We start from the raw sequence: 23,921 nt of genomic DNA on the forward strand, positions 1-23,921 counted from the left end.
CCTTAGGGAGGAGAAGGAAAGCTCCCCATAGTACACAAAGGAAGCAAAGCGTTCAGATAAGGTGACCGGAAGGGAGGCCGTAACAGATGGTAATCGGGACTGTGAAAGGCTGGATTTCCCTCGAGGTGGGAGTTGCATGAACGTTTCCACAAGGGACTGGATGGAGAGCAGCAGACACAGATGCTGACTATATGTAGTGTACAAAATCGGAGGTGGAGACATCGTTGTTTAAGATGTGGGGCACCCAGACCTAATCCCGGGGTCCAGAATGCTCTAATAATCCATAGAGTACCAGGACAAGACCTCACCTCCCCCATATCGGTCACCATGGAGTGGGGAAGGAGGGATGGACACAAGACACTAGTTGGGGTCCGAGAGCACCTCCAACTGACTGAAGGGGCCATAAACTAGTCCTCGTCAGACCCGAGTGACTGCCCCTGCTAAAAGCCTGGCTGAGCACTAAATAGTCTGTTACCTACGCTCAACCAGCGGCAAGCCCTGACGAGAAGCCATTGCTCCATCACACCCCCAATGAGCGCAGGTCAGGTGTCACTGTACAGATACAGCACCGGGAGGAACCGGTAAAGAAAGACGTGACTGCACAATAGCCATAACTGTCTGATTAGTAGTGTTTGCAGAGGTGGACTCCGCTGAGACCACTGAAGTCCTGCAGCATTGGGGTCTGAAAGCAGGGGGCTCGATCCATAAACCTTATTTGACATGCCTCTATGGCGGATCTGAACGGAAACTCGCGCTGTGAACGGCTTGTGTGTGAAATAAAGGAGCTACATAGGGAGAAACTTGTCCTAGATACGGAAAGACTTAAAAGTCCTTCTGCAATCAACTAAAGGGGAGAAGAGAACATGGCAGCCGCCATTACTCACAACACAGCTGGGAATGACTTGTCCTCGCCTTACGACATTCGCTAACTATTTTGTGCCATAGTTTAATTCTACGGGTCCTACCCCAATGCCTAAATTACTGGAGTACTAAAGTACTAGAGCAGCCAAGTCTTGTGTATGCAATAAACCGTTTATATAGACAGTGGTACCACAAGGTGCCCAAGAGTCACCGACAAGGTCTACTGCTGCCATAGCCTCAATTGTGCACAAATGGACTCCTCCATATGCGGAGGTTACAGGATGTGGATGCTTTATGGCTTGCTGAACTGATCAAATCTCAGGAGTCATCCATCATCCTTTTGGCTTTCTTAGCAGTACATGGATATACGGCCTCAGCAGGGTGTAGTCTTCTCAGGAGACTCCACAAGGCCCCAACCAAAGTCCTAGAATGATAATGTTGGAAGGGACCGCCATGGCCCTCGTGCCCAACCCCCTGTGCTCAATGCAGGAGTCACCAAATCATCCCAGATGTCTGACCAGCCTCTGAAGACTTCCATTGAAGGCGAACTCACCACTTCTCGTGGCCGCCTGTTCTCCTCTGATCACCCGCACTGTCAAAAAGTTTCAGAGGGCAAAAGTCACAATACAGCAGCTCAAGATGAGACCAGTGGCTTATTATTCAGCCAGCCTGACCCCATTTTCTGGGGTGCACCTATGTGGCAGACATTTATGCCGCTCAAGTTTGAAACGGCCACAGAAGAAGTAGTTTATTACAAAAGGTCACAATGACTGAGAACGCCATGGAGATCGTACAGGAACAATCTAGAAACATTTCATTGTGTCCTTCTCGCTCCACAAAATATATAAAAATCAAAAAGCCGTCACCTGGACTCACAAGACTAGCAGATAAATATAAATAAAAAATATATACATATAGTATATATTATAAAAAGCCACAAAACAAAATGGGTCTAATATAAAATAAGCCTTTATTATATCAATATGGCAACAGCGGCACAACAGTGCACGTACTTGGGGAATATATACGCGGATAGACAGGATAAAATACGATATAGGCAAAAAAACAAAGGACAATCCCACAATCTTATAGCAAAAAAACAGTCTGACGAAGGAATCACCAAAACGCGCGTCGGGGTGCTCTGTACTTGGGTACGCAGGACCGACAGGTATCTATACGATCTTATTGTGTAATTCCCATACATCTTTTAAATCATTAGTGTGCATATGCAATATTGCGGTGCATGAGAGGACACATTTGTGCACTGGAGTTCTCCCTCCCTTATTGTTTTTTGCGTAGTTTTGCACATATTACTTGGCACTTTATTTGTATATTGTTAAGTAGTACACGCATATACACTTTAGTTATTTCCAATTTAATATTTGCACTTTTCCTACTCACTAGTTGTATAACCTTTTTTATGCACACCATTATATATGTTTTTTGCTATAAGATTGTGGGATTGTCCATTTTTTTGCCTATATCGTATTTTATCCTGTCTATCCACGTATATATTCCCCAAGTACGTGCACTGTTGTGCCGCTGTTGCCATATTGATATAATAAAGGCTTATTTTATATTAGACCCATTTCGTTTTGTGGCTTTTTATAATATATATATATATATTTATTATTTATCTGCTAGTCTTGTGAGTCCAGGTGACGGCTTTTTGATTTTTGTACAAGTTCCGAGTGGTCTGCCACTTTTTCCTTTCTCCTTTTAGCAACGGGATTTCGGTCTATTTATAATATTCAGCTTTTATATTGGTCTTTTATAGAATATCGCTATCTCTACATCAAACTGTTGCCATTACGTTCTTTTTCGCTCCACAAAATGTAGAAGTCAAGAAATGCACAAGGGCTTAAGTCCAGCTTCTGACACAGGACTCAAGGGTGAAAGGCGCAGAACGTGACCCATTAGTCTCATAGAGGGGGACACCACAGACCTAGTGACCTGACCCTCAGGCTCCATACCTCACCAACCACTGCTGCTTCTGACGTCAGACCACCATCATCTCAGAGGGGGGACACCACAGACCTAGTGACCTGACCCTCAGGCTCCATACCTCACCAACCACTGCTGCTTCTGACATCAGACCACCACCATCTTATAGAGGGGGACACCACAGACCTAGTGACCTGACCCTCAGGCTCCATACCTCACCAACCACTGCTGCTTCTGACATCAGACCACCACCATCTTATAGAGGGGGACACCACAGACCTAGTGACCTGACCCTCAGGCTCCATACCTCACCAACCACTGCTGCTTCTGACGTCAGACCACCATCATCTCAGAGGGGGGACACCACAGACCTAGTGACCTGACCCTCAGGCTCCATACCTCACCAACCACTGCTGCTTCTGACATCAGACCACCATCATCTCATAGAGGGGGACACCACAGACCTAGTGACCTGACCCTCAGGCTCCATACCTCACCATCCACTGCTGCTTCTGACATCAGACCACCACCATCTCATAGAGGAGGACACCACAGACCTAGTGACCTGACCCTCAGGCTCCATACCTCACCAACCACTGCTGCTTCTGACGTCAGACCACCATCATCTCAGAGGGGGGACACCACAGACCTAGTGACCTGACCCTCAGGCTCCATACCTCACCAACCACTGCTGCTTCTGACGTCAGACCACCATCATCTCAGAGGGGGGACACCACAGACCTAGTGACCTGACCCTCAGGCTCCATACCTCACCAACCACTGCTGCTTCTGACATCAGACCACCACCATCTTATAGAGGGGGACACCACAGACCTAGTGACCTGACCCTCAGGCTCCATACCTCACCAACCACTGCTGCTTCTGACATCAGACCACCACCATCTTATAGAGGGGGACACCACAGACCTAGTGACCTGACCCTCAGGCTCCATACCTCACCAACCACTGCTGCTTCTGACGTCAGACCACCATCATCTCAGAGGGGGGACACCACAGACCTAGTGACCTGACCCTCAGGCTCCATACCTCACCAACCACTGCTGCTTCTGACATCAGACCACCATCATCTCATAGAGGGGGACACCACAGACCTAGTGACCTGACCCTCAGGCTCCATACCTCACCATCCACTGCTGCTTCTGACATCAGACCACCACCATCTCATAGAGGAGGACACCACAGACCTAGTGACCTGACCCTCAGGCTCCATACCTCACCAACCACTGCTGCTTCTGACGTCAGACCACCATCATCTCAGAGGGGGGACACCACAGACCTAGTGACCTGACCCTCAGGCTCCATACCTCACCAACCACTGCTGCTTCTGACGTCAGACCACCATCATCTCAGAGGGGGGACACCACAGACCTAGTGACCTGACCCTCAGGCTCCATACCTCACCAACCACTGCTGCTTCTGACATCAGACCACCACCATCTTATAGAGGGGGACACCACAGACCTAGTGACCTGACCCTCAGGCTCCATACCTCACCAACCACTGCTGCTTCTGACATCAGACCACCACCATCTTATAGAGGGGGACACCACAGACCTAGTGACCTGACCCTCAGGCTCCATATCTCACCATCCACTGCTGCTTCTGACATCAGACCACCACCATCTCATAGAGGGGGACACCACAGACCTAGTGACCTGACCCTCAGGCTCCATATCTCACCAACCACTGCTGCTTCTGACATCAGACCACCACCATCTCATAGAGGGGGACACCACAGACCTAGTGACCTGACCCTCAGGCTCCATACCTCACCATCCACTGCTGCTTCTGACATCAGACCACCACCATCTCATAGAGGGGGACACCACAGACCTAGTGACCTGACCCTCTGGCTCCATACCTCACCATCCACTGCTGCTTCTGACATCAGACCACCACCATCTCATAGAGGGGGACACCACAGACCTAGTGACCGGACCCTCAGGCTCCATATCTCACCATCCACTGCTGCTTCTGACATCAGACCACCACCATCTCATAGAGGGGGACACCACAGACCTAGTGACCTGACCCTCAGGCTCCATATCTCACCAACCACTGCTGCTTCTGACATCAGACCACCACCATCTCATAGAGGAGGACACCACAGACCTAGTGACCGGACCCTCAGGCTCCATACCTCACTAACCACTGCTGCTTCTGACATCAGACCACCATCATCTCATAGAGGAGGACACCACAGACCTAGTGACCTGACCCTCAGGCTCCATATCTCACCAACTACTGCTGCTTCTGACATCAGACCACCACCATCTCAGAGGAGGACACCACAGACCTAGTGACCTGACCCTCAGGCTCCATATCTCACCATCCACTGCTGCTTCTGACTTCAGACCACCACCATCTTATAGAGGAGGACACCACAGACCTAGTGACCTGACCCTCAGGCTCCATACCTCACCATCCACTGCTGCTTCTGACATCAGACCACCACCATCTCATAGAGGGGGACACCACAGACCTAGTGACCTGACCATCAGGCTCCATACCTCACCAACCACTGCTGCTTCTGACATCAGACCACCACCATCTTATAGAGGGGGACACCACAGACCTAGTGACCTGACCCTCAGGCTCCATACCTCACCATCCACTGCTGCTTCTGACATCAGACCACCACCATCTCATAGAGGGGGACACCACAGACCTAGTGACCTGACCCTCAGGCTCCATATCTCACCATCCACTGCTGCTTCTGACGTCAGACCACCACCATCTCATAGAGGGGGACACCACAGACCTAGTGACCTGACCCTCAGGCTCCATACCTCACTAACCACTGCTGCTTCTGACATCAGACCACCATCATCTCATAGAGGGGGACACCACAGACCTAGTGACCTGACCCTCAGGCTCCATATCTCACCATCCACTGCTGCTTCTGACGTCAGACCACCACCATCTCATAGAGGGGGACACCACAGACCTAGTGACCTGACCCTCAGGCTCCATACCTCACCAACCACTGCTGCTTCTGACATCAGACCACCATCATCTTATAGAGGGGGACACCACAGACCTAGTGACCTGACCCTCAGGCTCCATATCTCACCAACCACTGCTGCTTCTGACGTCAGACCACCATCATCTCAGAGGGGGGACACCACAGACCTAGTGACCTGACCCTCAGGCTCCATACCTCACTAACCACTGCTGCTTCTGACATCAGACCACCACCATCTCATAGAGGAGGACACCACAGACCTAGTGACCTGACCCTCAGGCTCCATACCTCACCAACCACTGCTGCTTCTGACATCAGACCACCATCATCTTATAGAGGGGGACACCACAGACCTAGTGACCTGACCCTCAGGCTCCATACCTCACCATCCACTGCTGCTTCTGACGTCAGACCACCACCATCTCATAGAGGGGGACACCACAGACCTAGTGACCTGACCCTCAGGCTCCATACCTCACCAACCACTGCTGCTTCTGACGTCAGACCACCATCATCTCAGAGGAGGACACCACAGACCTAGTGACCTGACCCTCAGGCTCCATACCACACCATCCACTGCTGCTTCTGACGTCAGACCACCACCATCTCATAGAGGGGGACACCACAGACCTAGTGACCTGACCCTCAGGCTCCATACCTCACCATCCACTGCTGCTTCTGACATCAGACCACCACCATCTCATAGAGGGGGACACCACAGACCTAGTGACCTGACCCTCAGGCTCCATACCTCACCAACCACTGCTGCTTCTGACATCAGACCACCACCATCTCATAGAGGAGGACACCACAGACCTAGTGACCTGACCCTCAGGCTCCATACCTCACCATCCACAGCTGCTTCTGACATCAGACCACCACCATCTCATAGAGGGGGACACCACAGACCTAGTGACCTGACCCTCAGGCTCCATACCTCACCAACCACTGCTGCTTCTGACATCAGACCACCACCATCTCATAGAGGGGGACACCACAGACCTAGTGACCTGACCCTCTGGCTCCATACCTCACCATCCACTGCTGCTTCTGACGTCAGACCACCACCATCTCATAGAGGGGGACACCACAGACCTAGTGACCTGACCCTCAGGCTCCATACCTCACCATCCACTGCTGCTTCTGACATCAGACCACCACCATCTCATAGAGGGGGACACCACAGACCTAGTGACCTGACCCTCAGGCTCCATACCTCACCAACCACTGCTGCTTCTGACGTCAGACCACCACCATCTCATAGAGGGGGACACCACAGACCTAGTGACCTGACCCTCAGGCTCCATACCTCACCAACCACTGCTGCTTCTGACGTCAGACCACCATCATCTCATAGAGGGGGACACCACAGACCTAGTGACCTGACCCTCAGGCTCCATATCTCACCAACTACTGCTGCTTCTGACATCAGACCACCACCATCTCAGAGGGGGGACACCACAGACCTAGTGACCTGACCCTCAGGCTCCATACCTCACCATCCACTGCTGCTTCTGACATCAGACCACCACCATCTCATAGAGGGGGACACCACAGACCTAGTGACCTGACCCTCAGGCTCCATATCTCACCATCCACTGCTGCTTCTGACGTCAGACCACCACCATCTCAGAGGAGGACACCACAGACCTAGTGACCGGACCCTCAGGCTCCATATCTCACCATCCACTGCCGCTTCTGATGTCAGACCACCATCATCTCATAGAGGGGGACACCACAGACCTAGTGACCTGACCCTCAGGCTCCATACCTCACCAACCACTGCTGCTTCTGACATCAGACCACCATCATCTTATAGAGGAGGACACCACAGACCTAGTGACCTGACCCTCAGGCTCCATATCTCACCAACCACTGCTGCTTCTGACATCAGACCACCATCATCTCATAGAGGGGGACACCACAGACCTAGTGACCTGACCCTCAGGCTCCATACCTCACAATCCACTGCTGCTTCTGACGTCAGACCACCACCATCTCATAGAGGGGGACACCACAGACCTAGTGACCTGACCCTCAGGCTCCATACCTCACCAACCACTGCTGCATCTGACATCAGACCACCACCATCTCATAGAGGGGGACACCACAGACCTAGTGACCTGACCCTCAGGCTCCATATCTCACCATCCACTGCTGCTTCTGACATCAGACCACCATCATCTTATAGAGGGGGACACCACAGACCTAGTGACCTGACCCTCAGGCTCCATACCTCACCAACCACTGCTGCTTCTGACATCAGACCACCATCATCTCATAGAGGGGGACACCACAGACCTAGTGACCTGACCCTCAGGCTCCATACCTCACCAACCACTGCTGCTTCTGACGTCAGACCACCATTATCTTATAGAGGAGGACACCACAGACCTAGTGACCTGACCCTCAGGCTCCATACCTCACCAACCACTGCTGCTTCTGACATCAGACCACCATCATCTTATAGAGGGGGACACCACAGACCTAGTGACCTGACCCTCAGGCTCCATACCTCACCATCCACTGCTGCTTCTGACGTCAGACCACAATCATCTTATAGAGGAGGACACCACAGACCTAGTGACCTGACCCTCAGGCTCCATACCTCACCAACCACTGCTGCTTCTGACATCAGACCACCACCATCTCATAGAGGGGGACACCACAGACCTAGTGACCTGACCCTCAGGCTCCATACCTCACCATCCACAGCTCTCTGGCACCCCCTTTACCCTCAGGTCAGTCAGGGTACTGCACCTAGGGTAATTAAGTTGCCTGAAAGACTACCTTACTTTGTACTGGCTAAGGGGCACACTGCAGCGAGGGCGAGATAAGTACTACCACTCAGGTGGGAACAATAATTATCAACGCTGCTGTCGTTCCCAAACGCACAGAACAAATCTGCTGCCACCACCTTCGATTTCCTACGTAGTAACAGGTCCGGAGCCCACCCAAATTAGTAGCGCAATTCACTTCAGAGGACGTGACAGTTCGTTATAGAGCAAGGAGAGAGACAAGCTAGTAATTTTATTTCCAGGACGTCCCTTTTAACACCACATCAGGAGGTTGTCCTTCATATCCTTGATAGGGACAGGAAACACTAAAGGGGTTAAATAGCCCCTCCCCACTTCAGTGTTTTTCCTGTCCCTATCAGGAACAGACTCCGGAGAGGAGCACGAATGTGCGAAGATCAATTACCTGACTTGAAGCTCCATTCCTCCATTGGGGGCTCTGGTGCAGTGGTCGATGAAATAAGCCCACAATACCGCGAGAGATCCCTCAGAGGTCGGTTGAGCTGGGCGCTCCCGACGTCGGCCGCATTCCCTGGAGGTGCGTTATGACCGTGTGGTAGAGGCCATGACACCGCAAGTTGCACGGGTGACGACATCCGGTGGCGGCGCAGGGAAATGCAGGCCGTTCTGCGCTCCAGGAAGGGGCGTGGCTTCTACAAGACAGCAGGTCTGGCCAGCGTGCGTTCCATGGGGTGCATGCAATGTCTGAAGGGACGCATGCAAGTTTGTGATGGGCAGCAGCTGAGATCAGAAGAAGGAGGACGAATCAGATGTCTTGAAGCCGGGTAAGACGGACTACTTAAGACAGACAGCTGACAGCACACACACTGACTTAGTAAGATGGAGAGTGCTAGCCGTCCTGAAGTCCAGTCCTTAGAATCATCCCTGGATCTCGTGAGTGGGCTATAATAAGGCCTTCCTAGCCAGGCTACATACAGATAGCTATAGGACCTTCATATCCGTATTGCCCCTAGGACAAGGAGACGAATACGCAATCCACGACAGTAGTCAAGAGGAAATCTAATAAATGTCCGTTATGCGCCACAAGATTTCCCGAGGCATACAACAAGAAATTGTGCGAGACATGGATCGCCAAACTGCTCAAACAGGAACAAACGTCCTTATTGGCCAATATACGGACCATGATCAGAGAGGAGGTCCAGGCTAGTGTCGCTACTGATGAACCGCCCCAATCCCTCCCCTCTAAAAGACCCAGAGGGAACCTGGACCTAAGCTCCGAGGAATGGGAAGTCTCGGGCTACTCTGACCCAGACTCAGGGGAAGGAGAGACCTCCTCAATATTTCTTTCTGGAGATCGGAAAAGATACTTATTTTCTTCCGAGGACACAGACACCCTGCTACAAGCAGTCCGGAACACCATGAAAGTTGAGGAATCTACGGAGTCATTGACAGTCCAAGATGAGATGTTTGGCGGCCTGAGAGCCTGTAGAATAGGGTAGTTACTATGAATAACCACATAACGGCGATGATACTAGAAGAATGGGAAGACGTGGGAAAGAAGCTCGTTGTCTTAAAGGACTTCAAATACCGCCTTCCCTTTAATCCAGAGGATACTAAGACGTGGGAATCAGCTCCGAAAATTGATATACCGGTAGCCAGAGTATCAAGAAAATTAGCCATTCCATTCGAAGATTCTTCAGGCCTTAAGGACCCGATTGACAAGAGCAGAGGACCTCCTAAAAAAAGGTGGGAAGCATCAGCAGCAATTATGAAAGCTAACGTAGCTGCGACTTCAGTAGCCAGATCAATGAGTATCTGGGTAGAGGCGCTGGAAGCTCAGATCAAAAACAGAACCCCCAGAGAAGAGATTGTAAAATCCTTACCATTATTGAAGATGGCAACTGACTTCATGGCGGATGCCTCAGCGGAGTCAGTCCGTTTTGCAGCCAGAAGCAACGCATTATCTAATGCAGCCAGGCGTGCAGAGTGGCCAAGAACGTGGTCAGGGGATACTTAATCTAAAATATAAACTTTGTTTAATTCCATTCTCTGGCCTCCATGTATTCGCTCCAGTGTTAGACGATTTACTGGTCAAGAAAAAGGGCTTCCCAGAACAAAAACAAAAGGAAAAAGCCATCCTTTCAGAGGCCCGATTTCATCCAAGACAGGATTATAGTGGCAAAGGTAAAGCCGGAAGGTGAAGCTTCCCTAAAGAGGGGGCAGGGGTAGTGGATCCTTTCGTGACCAAGGGACAGGGTCAGGCAGACAATGACGCCAAGCACATTGGGGGAAGACTTCAACGCTTCTCAAAAGGACGGCGAAACATCACCCAGAACCATTGGATACTCCCAACACTTGCTTACGGTTACAGATTAGAGTTTACTCAGATGCCCCCCAGAAGATACTGCCTGACCCGCAGCCAGTCTCCAGCGGTCCATCAGAGATTCCTAGAGGACATACAGGAGCTCATACAAGCAGAAGCCATAATCCCGGTACCTTTTTTCGGACACTTCCACGCCCACTACTCAAGTCTCTTCCATAAAAAAGCCAGGAGAGTACCAGACCATAAAACTTAAAACCACTGAACCAGTGGGTAATTTACAGGTGTGCCAAGATGAAGACCATCAAATCCATCATACCGTTAATAAGGAAAGATTCAGTAATGTGTACAATAGATCTCAAAAGCGCATATTACTATGTGCCCATCCATCCATCACATCAGAAGTACCTCAGGTTCGCAATAAAAGACCGAGGGAAGACACCATTTCCAATTTCTACCATACAGGCTTTCTTCCAGACCAAGAATCTTCACAAAGCTCATGGCAGAAGCGATGGTCTTCCTACGGATAAAGGACGTTCTCATAGTTCCGTACTTGGATGACCGGTTGCTGGTGGCAGATTCACGACAGCAGATGGAACAGTGTCTAAGAGACTGTCGCTTCTAGAGAGCCTGGGATGGGTGATCAATAGTGATGAGCGAATATACTCCTTACTTGAGATTTCCCGAGCACTACCGGGGGTCCTCAGAGTATTTTTCAGTGCTCGGAGTTTTAGCTTTTAGTGCTGCAGCTGAATGATTTACATCTGTTAGCCAGCATAAGCACATGTGGGGGTTGCTAGGGAATCCCCACATGTACTCAGCCTGGGTAGTAGCTGTAAGTCATTCAGCAGCAGCACTAAAACTCCGAGAACTAAAAAAAAATACTCGGAGGACCCCCGAGCGTGCTCGGGAAATCTCAAGTATCTAGTATAATCACATCACTTAAGATAAACCTAAAAGAGTCAAGTCTCGAGCCAAATTAGAGAAAAACCTTCTTGGGGGTCCTTCCAGACTCAGGGAAAGAATATTCATTCCTTCCATCCCACAAACTACTGGCAGTCAGACAAAAAGCTCAGATGTTGGGAAAAGAGTACACCACTATCAGAGAAGCCATGAGAGTGCTACGCCTGATCACCTCCTGCATCTCAAGCGTTCAGTGGAGCCAATTTCACTCGATGGTGTTACAGTGAGATCCTTTCCAAATGGTACGGAAGAGAAGAGTCATAATTTGGACAACAAAATCACTAACCAGAGAAGTATAACGTCCCCTGTCTTGGTGGATCAACATCTATCTACAGCAGGGCAAACCCTGGAGAATGTCGCCATGCATAAACATAACTACGGACGCAAGCCTCAGTGGTTGGGGAGCTCACAGACGGTCGTTACCTTCAGGGAACATGGTCCTCATGGGTGCGCAACAACTCAAACTTCAGAGAACTCAGCAGATAGGGAAGCGCTGAGCAGAACTCCGCAGCAGCTCATCAACCTTCATGTCAGAATATTCTCCGACAATTCAACTACACTACCCTTCCTACTACATCAGGGGGGTCCGAGGCACCGTCCTCTACAAGACCTAACAAACAATATTCTCCTGGGCAGAACTCAACCTAAGATCCGTAACGGAGGTACATCTGAGAGGCGAAAAGAACCAAGTGGAAGATATTCTCAGCAGGAAGAAAATACAACCCGCAGAGTGGGCCTTAAATCAAGAGGTATTCACACATCTTACAGACATCTGGGGTTTCCCAGAGATAGACTTGATCGCTTCAGGAATAAACTCAAAAACAAAACACTTCTCGTTGAACCCAGGAGACAACCCGACGGCAGTAGATGCCTTAGCACAGGACTGGGATATGGAGCTGGCACACGCCTTCCCTCCTCTGCCCTTAATTCCGAGAGGTCTGCGGAAGATCCAAGAGTCAGACAACAGTTATTCTAATAGTGCAGTACAGGCCCAAGAGCAGCTGGATCCCAGTTTTAACGGAATCTACCAAGCTGGGGTACCTCTTTCAGTACCACCCCGTGTTTCCGGAGGTCCACTCTGCTTTGGCTGGAATCTGAATGAAAGACGCTGGCAGGAATTGCTTGATTACATGGGCACATATAAAATCTCACTGCTTCTCCACGTGTTTCCAGTCTGACAACACTTTACTCACAGGACACAGAATATATCACACAGATACAGAGGGCAGGCCAATAGAAAAGCGGCAGGCCAGACATACATTACAATAGCCGCAGGTGGCCGGAGCCTGCCGATATTTACTGTGGGAATTACAAAGGTGGGGGGAGGACAAAAGGGGAACATCTTGTCCCCTCTGCCCAGGGGCACAGCCTGTGGGCCGATGCATTAGGGGCATGCATCTCACATGGAACCTATTATACATACATATAGCTGCACAACATATTCTGGGTGCTGAGTGGTTCCGTAACACGGGTATTGAGATAGATGGCGTTAGAGGATCCAATTTTCCTACCATTACAACAGAACCTCCTGACACAGGGCCATCTTATTCATCAGAATCTAGAGTTCCTCCAGCTTTCAGCCTGGATCCTGAGAAGGAGATCCTGAAATGTAGAGGCCTGTCAGAGTCAGTCATATCTACCTTACAAAAAAGTAGAAAGTCAGTCACGTCAGCCATATATCTTAAAGTCTGGAAATTTTTTTTGCTCACATTGGGCCTGCACAATACCCTTTAAACAGGAACCTAATATTCCTCAAGTTCTATATTTTCTTCAAGCTGGCTTCGACAAAGGTCTAAAACCCAATACACTGAAAGCACAAATCTCAGCTCTGGGCTCCTCTGATTACCCTCTGGATGAACACCCCTGGGTGGCAAGGTTCATTACAGCCACTCAACATACTAGACCTCCAAGACGCAGTTCCGTCCCCCCCTTGGGACCTAAACTTTGTCTTGAATAATTTACGGGAAAATCCTTATGAACAGTTCAAAGATTAACGGCACCAAGACTCAACAATGCAGGGAGCGCTGAATGAAATACACCTCTTTAGACCCACAGCGTGCGGTGTCCATGCAGTACTGGAGTGTGCTGCTCAGCATCAATAGCCATAACAGTACAGTAAAACTTTGCAGAAGAAAGTAGAAGAATGCTGCACTCACCCAGGATTATCTTTAATCTGTCTTTAATCCATGTACAGACTTTGCATAAAAGACAAGCGGAGACGACGAGGGTGCGGGGAGAGTGAGCTGACGACGGCCGTTTCGCACAATTAGTGCTTCCATGGGTCCATGTGACAAGACTAAAGATATTCACTTCGCAACCTGGGTGAGTGCCGCATTCTTCTACTTTCTTGTGCAAATCCTTATGAACCTCTACACCAAGCAGATCTCCGATCAGTAACACTTAAAGCGGTTATTCTGGCGGCAATAACCTCAGCCCGACGTATAGGAGAGATCCAAGCCCTTTCCATAAGAGACCCATATCTGAGGATCCAGGACTGTATCATCTTTAAACTGTATCCGGCCTTCCTTCCCAAAGTGGTAACTGACTTTCATAGAAGCCAGGAAATAGTATTGCCCACCTTCTGTGAGGACCATAAAAATGACAAAGAGCGCTCTCCATTCTTTGGACGTTAAAACAACAGTCCTACAGTACCTAAAGCTCACAGAACGCTGGAGACTAGACTCAAATCTCTTCGATCAGGTGGCAGGGAAAAAGAGGAAAGAAGGCATCAAAAGCCACCTTAGCTAGGTGGATAAAACTAGCCATTTCCAAAGCATATACCTCGGCAGGAAAGATTCCACTGAAAGGCCTTAAGGCCCATTCGCTGAGAGCAGTCTTCATGGGCAGAGAGTGCAGGGGCTTCCATGGATCAAATTTGCAGGGCCGCAACTTAATCCAGAATTAATACTTTCTGTAAACATTACAAACTGGACGTTCTGTCATACCAACAGACAGCCTTTGGGAGGAAAGTCCTCCAAGCAGTAATCCCACCCTAATAGGAGGAGTTATTTGGTACTTCTGGTGGTGCTGTCAGGAGGGGCCTCCTGAAAAAGTAGGAATTAGTCCTACCGTAATGTACCGTGCCGACCCGAGGATAAGCCGACCCGAGGATAAGCCGACCAGAGTATAAGCCGACCAGAGTATAAGCCGACCAGAGTATAAGCCGACCAGAGTATAAGCCGACCAGAGTATAAGCCGACCAGAGTATAAGCCGACCAGAGTATAAGCCGACCAGAGTATAAGCCGACCAGAGTATAAGCCGACCAGAGTATAAGCCGACCAGAGTATAAGCCGACCAGAGTATAAGCCGACCAGAGTATAAGCCGACCCGAGTATAAGCCGACCCGAGTATAAGCCGACCCGAGTATAAGCCGACCAGAGTATAAGCCGACCAGAGTATAAGCCGACCAGAGTATAAGCCGACCAGAGTATAAGCCGACCAGAGTATAAGCCGACCAGAGTATAAGCCGACCAGAGTATAAGCCGACCAGAGTATAAGCCGACCAGAGTATAAGCCGACCAGAGTATAAGCCGACCCGAGTAAAAGCCGACCAGAGTAAAAGCCGACCAGAGTAAAAGCCGACCCGAGTATAAGCCGACCAGAGTATAAGCCGACCCGAGTATAAGCCGACCCGAGTATAAGCCGACCCGAGTAAAAGCCGACCCGAGTAAAAGCCGACCCGAGTAAAAGCCGACCCGAGTAAAAGCCGACCCGAGTAAAAGCCGACCCGAGTAAAAGCCGACCCGAGTAAAAGCCGACCCGAGTAAAAGCCGACCCAAGTATAAGCCGACCCAAGTATAAGCCGAACCCCCTAATTTTGCAACAAGAAAACTGGGAAAACATATTGACTCGAGTATAAGCCTAGGGTGGAAAATGCAGCAGCTACTGGTAAATGTCAAAAGTAAAAATAGATACCAATAAAAGTAAAATTAATTGAGACATCAGTAGGTTACGTGTTTTTGATTATCCATATTGAAATCAGGAGCCCCATATAAAGCTCCATGCAGTTCATTATAGCCCCATATAATGTTCCATGCAGTTATGGCCCTATATAATGCTCCATGCAGTTATGGCCCCATAGATGCCCCGTATAATGCTCCATGCCGTTATGGCCCCATATAATGCTCCATGCAGTTATGGCCCCATAGATGCCCCGTATAATGCTCCATGCCGTTATGGCCCCATATAATGCTCCATGCAGTTATGGCCCCATAGATGCCCCGTATAATGCTCCATGCAGTTATGGCCCCATAGATGCCCCGTATAATGCTCCATGCCGTTATGGCCCCATATAATGCTCCATGCAGTTATGGCCCCATATAATGCTCCATGCAGTTATGGCCCCATATAATGCTCCTTATAATACTCCATGCCATTATGGCCCCATAGATGCTCCGTATAATACTCCATGCCATTTTGGCCCCATAGATGCCCCATATAATGCTCCATACCGTTATGGCCCCATAGATGCCCCATATAATGCTCCATGCCATTATGGCCCCATATAATGCTCCATGCAGTTATGGCCCCATATAATGCTCCTTATAATACTCCATGCCATTATGGCCCCATATAATGCTCCATGCCGTTATGGCCCCATATAATGCTCCTTATAATACTCCATGCCATTATGGCCCCATAGATGCCCCACATAATGCTCCATGCCGTTATGGCCCCATATAATGCTCCATATACTACTCCATGCCATTATGGCCCCATAGATGCCCCATATAATGCTCCATGCCATTATGGCCCCATATAATGCTCCTTATAATACTCCATGCCATTATGGCCCCATATAATGCTCCTTATAATACTCCATGCCATTATGGCCCCATATAATGCTCCTTATAATACTCCATGCCATTATGGCCCCATATAATGCTTCATGCAGTTATGGCCCCATATAATGCTCCTTATAATACTCCATGCCATTATGGCCCCATAGATGCCCCACATAATGCTCCATGCCGTTATGGCCCCATATAATGCTCCATGCCATTATGGCCCCATATAATGCTCCATGCCATTATGGCCCCATATAATGCTCCATGCCATTATGGCCCCATATAATGCTCCATGCACTTATGGCCCCATATAATGCTCCATGCACTTATGGCCCCATATAATGCTCCTTATAATACTCCATGCCATTATGGCCCCATATAATGCTCCTTACAATACTCCATGCCATTATGGCCCCATATAATGCTCCGTGCCGTTATGGCCCCATATAATGCTCCTTATAATACTCCATGCCATTATGGCCCCATAGATGCCCCATATAATGCTCCTTATACTACTCCATGCCATTATGGCCCCATAGATGCCCCATATAATGCTCCATGCCATTATGGCCCCATATAATGCTCCATGCAGTTATGGCCCCATATAATGCTCCTTATAATACTCCATGCCATTATGGCCCCATATAATGCTCCTTATAATACTCCATGCCATTATGGCCCCATATAATGCTCCTTATAATACTCCATGCCATTATGGCCCCATAGATGCCCCATATAATGCTCCATATAATGCTCCATGCAGTTATGGCCCCATATAATGCTCCTTATAATACTCCATGCCATTATGGCCCCATATAATGCTCCTCATAATACTCCATGCCAGTATGGCCCCATAGATGCCCCATATAATGCTCCATGCCATTATGGCCCCATATAATGCTCCATGCAGTTATGGCCCCATATAATGCTCCTTATAATACTCCATGCCATTATGGCCCCATATAATACTCCATGCCATTATGGCCCCATATAATGCTCCTTATAATACTCCATGCCATTATGGCCCCATAGATGCCCCATATAATGCTCCATGCCATTATGGCCCCATATAATGCTCCTTATAATACTCCATGCCATTATGGCTCCATAGATGCCCCACATAATGCTCCATGCCGTTATGGCCCCATATAATGCTCCATGCCATTATGGCCCCATATAATGCTCCATGCAGTTATGGCCCCATATAATGCTCCTTATAATACTCCATGCCATTATGGCCCCATATAATGCTCCTTATAATACTCCATGCCATTATGGCCCCATATAATGCTCCTTATAATACTCCATGCCATTGTGGCCCCATAGATGCCCCATATAATGCTCCATGCCATTATGGCCCCATTTAATGCTCCATGCAGTTATGGCCCCATATAATGCTCCTTTTAATACTCCATGCCATTATGGCCCCATATAATACTCCATGCCATTATGGCCCCATAGATGCCCCATATAATGCTCCATGCCATTATGGCCCCATATAATGCTCCATGCAGTTATGGCCCCATATAATGCTCCTTATAATATTCCATGCCATTATGGCCCCATATAATGCTCCTTATAATACTCCATGCCATTATGGCCCCATATAATGCTCCATGCAGTTATGGCCCCATATAATGCTCCTTATAATACTCCATGCCATTATGGCCCCATAGATGCCCCATATAATGCTCCATGCCATTATGGCCCCATATAATGCTCCATGCAGTTATGGCCCCATATAATGCTCCATATAATACTCCATGCAGTTATGGCCCCATATAATGCTCCTTATAATACTCCATGCCATTATGGCCCCATATAATGCTCCTTATAATACTCCATGCCATTATGGCCCCATATAATGCTCCTTATAATGCTCCATGCCATTATGGCCCCATATAATGCTCCATGCAGTTATGGCCCCATATAATGCTCCATATAATACTCCATGCAGTTATGGCCCCATATAATGCTCCTTATAATACTCCATGCCATTATGGCCCCATATAATGCTCCTTATAATACTCCATGCTATTATGGCTTCATATAATGCTCCATGCCATTATGGCCCCATATAATGCTCCTCATAATACTCCATGCCATTATGGCCCCATAGATGCCCCATATAATGCTCCATGCCATTATGGCCCCATATAATGCTCCTTATAATACTCCATGCCATTATGGCCCCATAGATGCCCCATATAATGCTCCATATAATGCTCCATGCAGTTATGGCCCCATATAATGCTCCTTATAATACTCCATGCCATTATGGCCCCATATAATGCTCCTCATAATACTCCATGCCAGTATGGCCCCATAGATGCCCCATATAATGCTCCATGCCATTATGGCCCCATATAATGCTCCATGCAGTTATGGCCCCATATAATGCTCCTTATAATACTCCATGCCATTATGGCCCCATATAATGCTCCTTATAATACTCCATGCCATTATGGCCCCATATAATGCTCCTTATAATACTCCATGCCATTATGGCCCCATATAATGCTCCTTATAATACTCCATGCCATTATGGCCCCATATAATGCTCCTTATAATACTCCATGCCATTATGGCCCCATATAATGCTCCATGCCGTTATGGCCCCATATAATGCTCCATGCCATTATGGCCCTATAGATGCCCCATGCCGTTATGGCCCCATAGATGCCCCATATAATGCTCCATGCAGTTCTTAAAGCCCCATAGATGCTCCATATAGCATTGTGCCACATGTAAGGCTGCTGCTGCCCTTAAAAAATAAATAATATATATAATAAAAAAAATGACATACTCACCTCTCGTTGCTCCTCAGCGTCCCGTCTCTCCGCACTGACTGTTCAGGCAGAGGAAAAAGGAAGCATATGCCTATAATAAAATTTCAAACAACTTTATTAAAGATTAACCAGATAAGATGAAGATACAAATACAAAAGAACTACCACCAGAACAGGTTGTATACCCCAAACTATGAGATCAATGTCTCCATAAATAACCACTGAAATACTATGTAAGTTACATGTGTAGACCCAATGGAAAACCCCCCTGGAAGAACCTGCATGCGAAACGCGCGTCGGGGACCCACACTACCAGACTAGGTCGTATACCCTATTCATACTCTTACTAATGTGAACTGATCTCCTACTTTCACTTGTGATGACCTTTACTAATATTATATTAAGAGCTGCTTCTGCCCTATGAATTTGTTTTGACTGCGATTAATGTGCAATGTATATGTTGTGGTGGCCCCTGGATGAGCACCATGCACTTTATTTGATCATTGTACTGTATAGGGCAATCATAGGCATGGGGATGCACTGTGTTTCTCCCCACACTATTGGGTCTACACATGTAACTTACATACATAGTATTTCAGTGGTTATTTATGGAGACATTGATCTCATATTTTGGGGTATACAACCTGTTCTGGTGGTAGTTCTTTTGTATTTGTATTTTCATCTTTTTAAAAAAGAAACCTTTACATATTATTTGGTTAATCTTTAATAAAGTTTTTTGAAATTTTATTATAGGCATATGCTTCCTCTGTTTGCATTCAATATTGGTTTGGGAAGCGTCATTGTTTAAGCCTTGTATATGTTCAGCCAGAGGGCGGCGCGCACACTAACACGTCATTGCTCCCTCTGACCTGGACAGTCACTGCAGAGGACGCAGAAGACGGAGCGTCGGTGGAACGTGGAAAGGTGAATATGACATACTCACCTGTCGTCGCTGCCCGCTGCTCCTCAGCGTCCCGTCTCTCCGCACTGACTGTTCAGGCAGAGGGCGGCGCGCACACTAACACGTCATCGCTCCCTCTGACCTGGACAGTCACTGCAGAGGACGGAGCGTCGGTGGGACGTGGAAAGGTGAATATGACATACTCACCTGTCGTCGCTGCTCCTCAGCGTCCCTTCTCTCCGCACTGACTGTTCAGGCAGAGGGCGGCGCGCACACTAACACGTCATCGCTCCCTCTGACCTGGACAGTCACTGCAGAGGACGGAGCGTCGGTGGGACGTGGAAAGGTGAATATGACATACTCACCTGTCGTCGCTGCTCCTCAGCGTCCCTTCTCTCCGCACTGACTGTTCAGCCAGAGGGCGGCGCGCACATTAACACGTCATCGCTCTCTCTGACCTGGACAGTCACTGCAGAGGACGCAGAAGAAGGAGCGTCGGTGGAACGTGGAAAGGTGAATATGACATACTCACCTGTCGTCGCTGCCCGCTGCTCCTCAGCGTCCCGTCTCTCCGCACTGACTGTTCAGGCAGAGGGCGGCGCGCACACTAACACGTCATCGCTCCCTCTGACCTGGACAGTCACTGCAGAGGACGGAGCGTCGGTGGGACGTGGAAAGGTGAATATGACATACTCACCTGTCGTCGCTGCTCCTCAGCGTCCCTTCTCTCCGCACTGACTGTTCAGGCAGAGGGCGGCGCGCACACTAACACGTCATCGCTCCCTCTGACCTGGACAGTCACTGCAGAGGACGGAGCGTCGGTGGGACGTGGAAAGGTGAATATGACATACTCACCTGTCGTCGCTGCTCCTCAGCGTCCCTTCTCTCCGCACTGACTGTTCAGCCAGAGGGCGGCGCGCACATTAACACGTCATCGCTCTCTCTGACCTGGACAGTCACTGCAGAGGACGCAGAAGAAGGAGCGTCGGTGGAACGCGGAAAGGTGAATATGACATACTCACCTGCTCCCAGCACGGTCCCCGCATGTCCCACATCTCCGGGAGCGGCAGCTTCTTCCTTTAGTGAGTGGTCACGTGGCACCGCTCATTACAGTAATGAATATGCGGCTCCACCCCTGTAGGAGGTGGAGCCGCATATTCATTACAGTAATGAGCGGTAACGGCGACCACTTAACAGGGGAAGAAGCTGCTGCTCCCGAAGACTGTGGGACATGCGGGGACCGCGTCAGGAGCAGGAAAGTATTTGACAAGCGTCACTCCCCCTCACCCGCCGACCCCCCCGCCTTCCATGACTCGATTATAAGCCAAGAGGGGCACTTTCAGACCATTTTTTTGGGCTGAAAATCTCGGCTTATACTCGGAGTATATACGGTAGTTTCCAGGAGTCCATCCTGACAGCACTCCTTTTATTCTCTCCCGTATATTTCCCATCTATCTGATGTGGTGTAAACATTTGTAATGGAAATTTAATAAAATAGCATTGCATCCATCCTGCTGTGGTACTTAGAGAAGACACTGAAGGGTAGAGGTGGGGAGGGGCTATTTAACCTCTTCCCTGTCCCTAATCAAGGATATGAAGGACAACCTCCTGGTGGTGCTGTCATGATGGACTCCTGGAAACTACATTACCAGTAGAACTAATTCCTACTTATTTTACTCCAAAAAAAAGGTAGGCAGTGTTTACAAAGTATAAAAAGATATTATAAGGAAGACATCATATGTACAATGCAATCACAAATAAAGAAAACTTACGGTACATTTCTCTCATATTTCAGATCATGGCAAACCGTGTGCTATGGAGGATGCACACATCTAGATGCATAAGGGCAGCTGGCAGAGCTGCTGATAACTCTTCCTGGGTCAAGACTGACTCACAACTCACCAAGGTTAAGATATGCCCTCTCGTCGGGACATCACTGAGTGAGCCGAGTTATGAAATGCACCCCTCTTCTCAGAAATATGAAAACTATTTTCATGCCTAACTCACTGTGTGAATCTCGTATACGAAAGATACAATGTTCAGAAATGTGCCCCACATCATGGGGATTCTTTTAAGTGTAAAGACGGAGTGATTACCTAAATGGCTTACTGAGAAATCCGCACTTTGACCTTAATGCGTTTAGCTGCTAGCACTTTCAGTGAGAGATCTATCAATCGATGGACATCCAGAATATATAATTCTTATATCTCTAGCCCGGATCGGTGCCCCGATCTCTCCCGTTAATAGAACAAAAATGCCTGCAGTTTGGAAGTGGCTATACCAGTTTTGGCTGGTAATGGTTGGGAGGAGGGAATGAGCAGTTTTCAGAGTCTGGTATTTGCAGCTAAAAGCCATAAAACTTCAATGATTCTAGTGAGGGTTTTGAAGCACACACACAGGCAGAGTGAGAAGATGGGGGTGGGAATGGCACGCAGCGTGTCTGTTCTCCGCTCTCGGATGCAGCAGAGCTCAGTGTGCGTGACAATATGCACTCAGATACCCCATGTTCCGGATACCTATTATACTTTACAACACATTAGGCCTTCGGGTACATTAGGGTCAGCCTCCGCAGAGTGGGGTGGCATACCATAGAAACTAGAGTGCCACCCTACACTGCACGGTCGGGCATCCACCAGGATTTTTAGGGCCTGATGCGCTGTACCCAAGGTAATGGAGCCCAGTTGTAATGGAAACCTTGTCAGACCCCTGTTTGTATATTATGGACCCCAGCCTAGAAGATATCCAGTGTAGTCAGGAGCTCGGGTGAAGCAGGTAGTAAACTCCTGAGAACACCAGTAAAGCGCTCCTAAATAACTGAGGACAGACCATTATAGGCCTGTGGTCGCCATCTTGTCTAACTTCTTTAGTGATTTGGGAGGGGTGTGGGTGTAGTCTCACAGCTGTCCATGCCCCTGCACTGAGGAGGGAACTTTCCTTTGTCTGATACTTCAGTAGCTTGTATGTGATAATGAAGCAGAAGCCCTGAGTACACCATACAAGGCTGGGCTGGATTGACTTCCCAAGTGCTCCTACAAGTCTTATTAATTTGGAGCTAAAAAGGCACAGAAGTGTGGATTTTGCTCACACCATCATTTCATATACCAGGGGTGAGGAACCTCAGGCCCCCGGGCCATTTACAGGCCTTGATGACCTTGTATCAGGCCCTGGAGCAGATTCTCAGGGACCGCATCCTTGGGCAGAGCTGTATTTTGATGGCCACTAGCTCAGTAATTTCTTCTTGCTCTGTTAGCACACACGGTGCTCACTACTGAACACTGAAGGGCATGCAATGAAAGATTACGTCCTGACACCAGTGCCAGGGTGGACTTTGTGGGCGCAGTTTGTACGGCCCCTGAAGGATGGTAGAAATATCCAAATTCCCCCCGTCATGTACCTTGCATCTTCACTAAAGTGATGAGCGGCCTGTATGATGGACAGGAGCACACACAGCCCGTATAGCTGTACAGAAGACCACCACACACAGCACATACCTGCTGGAGACCCGCTATCTGCAGCTTCACAGATAAAGGATGGAGGATCTTCTGGGGTAAGAGAGTCTGGAAAAAAACATCTCATGTAGTGGGCGTACTGAGGGTAACAGCATCACACGTCCA

At 48.8% G+C, this 23,921-nt stretch overlaps 1 protein-coding gene across 4 annotated transcripts in view; it reads right to left on the minus strand.

The window, feature by feature from the left end:
* The window catches only part of LOC138649336 (anillin-like), a 52,202-nt gene that overhangs the window by 20,082 nt on the left and 8,199 nt on the right, over positions 1–23,921 (minus strand). For all 4 annotated transcript variants that reach the window (XM_069739644.1, XM_069739645.1, XM_069739642.1 and 1 more), the window contains one exon: positions 23,799–23,864. In XM_069739644.1, the coding sequence (XP_069595745.1) occupies positions 23,799–23,864 (66 nt within the window). The remainder of the gene's footprint in view (positions 1–23,798; positions 23,865–23,921) is intronic.

This window comes from Ranitomeya imitator, chromosome 9 (genome assembly GCF_032444005.1).
Source record: "Ranitomeya imitator isolate aRanImi1 chromosome 9, aRanImi1.pri, whole genome shotgun sequence".
NCBI lineage: Eukaryota > Metazoa > Chordata > Amphibia > Anura > Dendrobatidae > Ranitomeya > Ranitomeya imitator.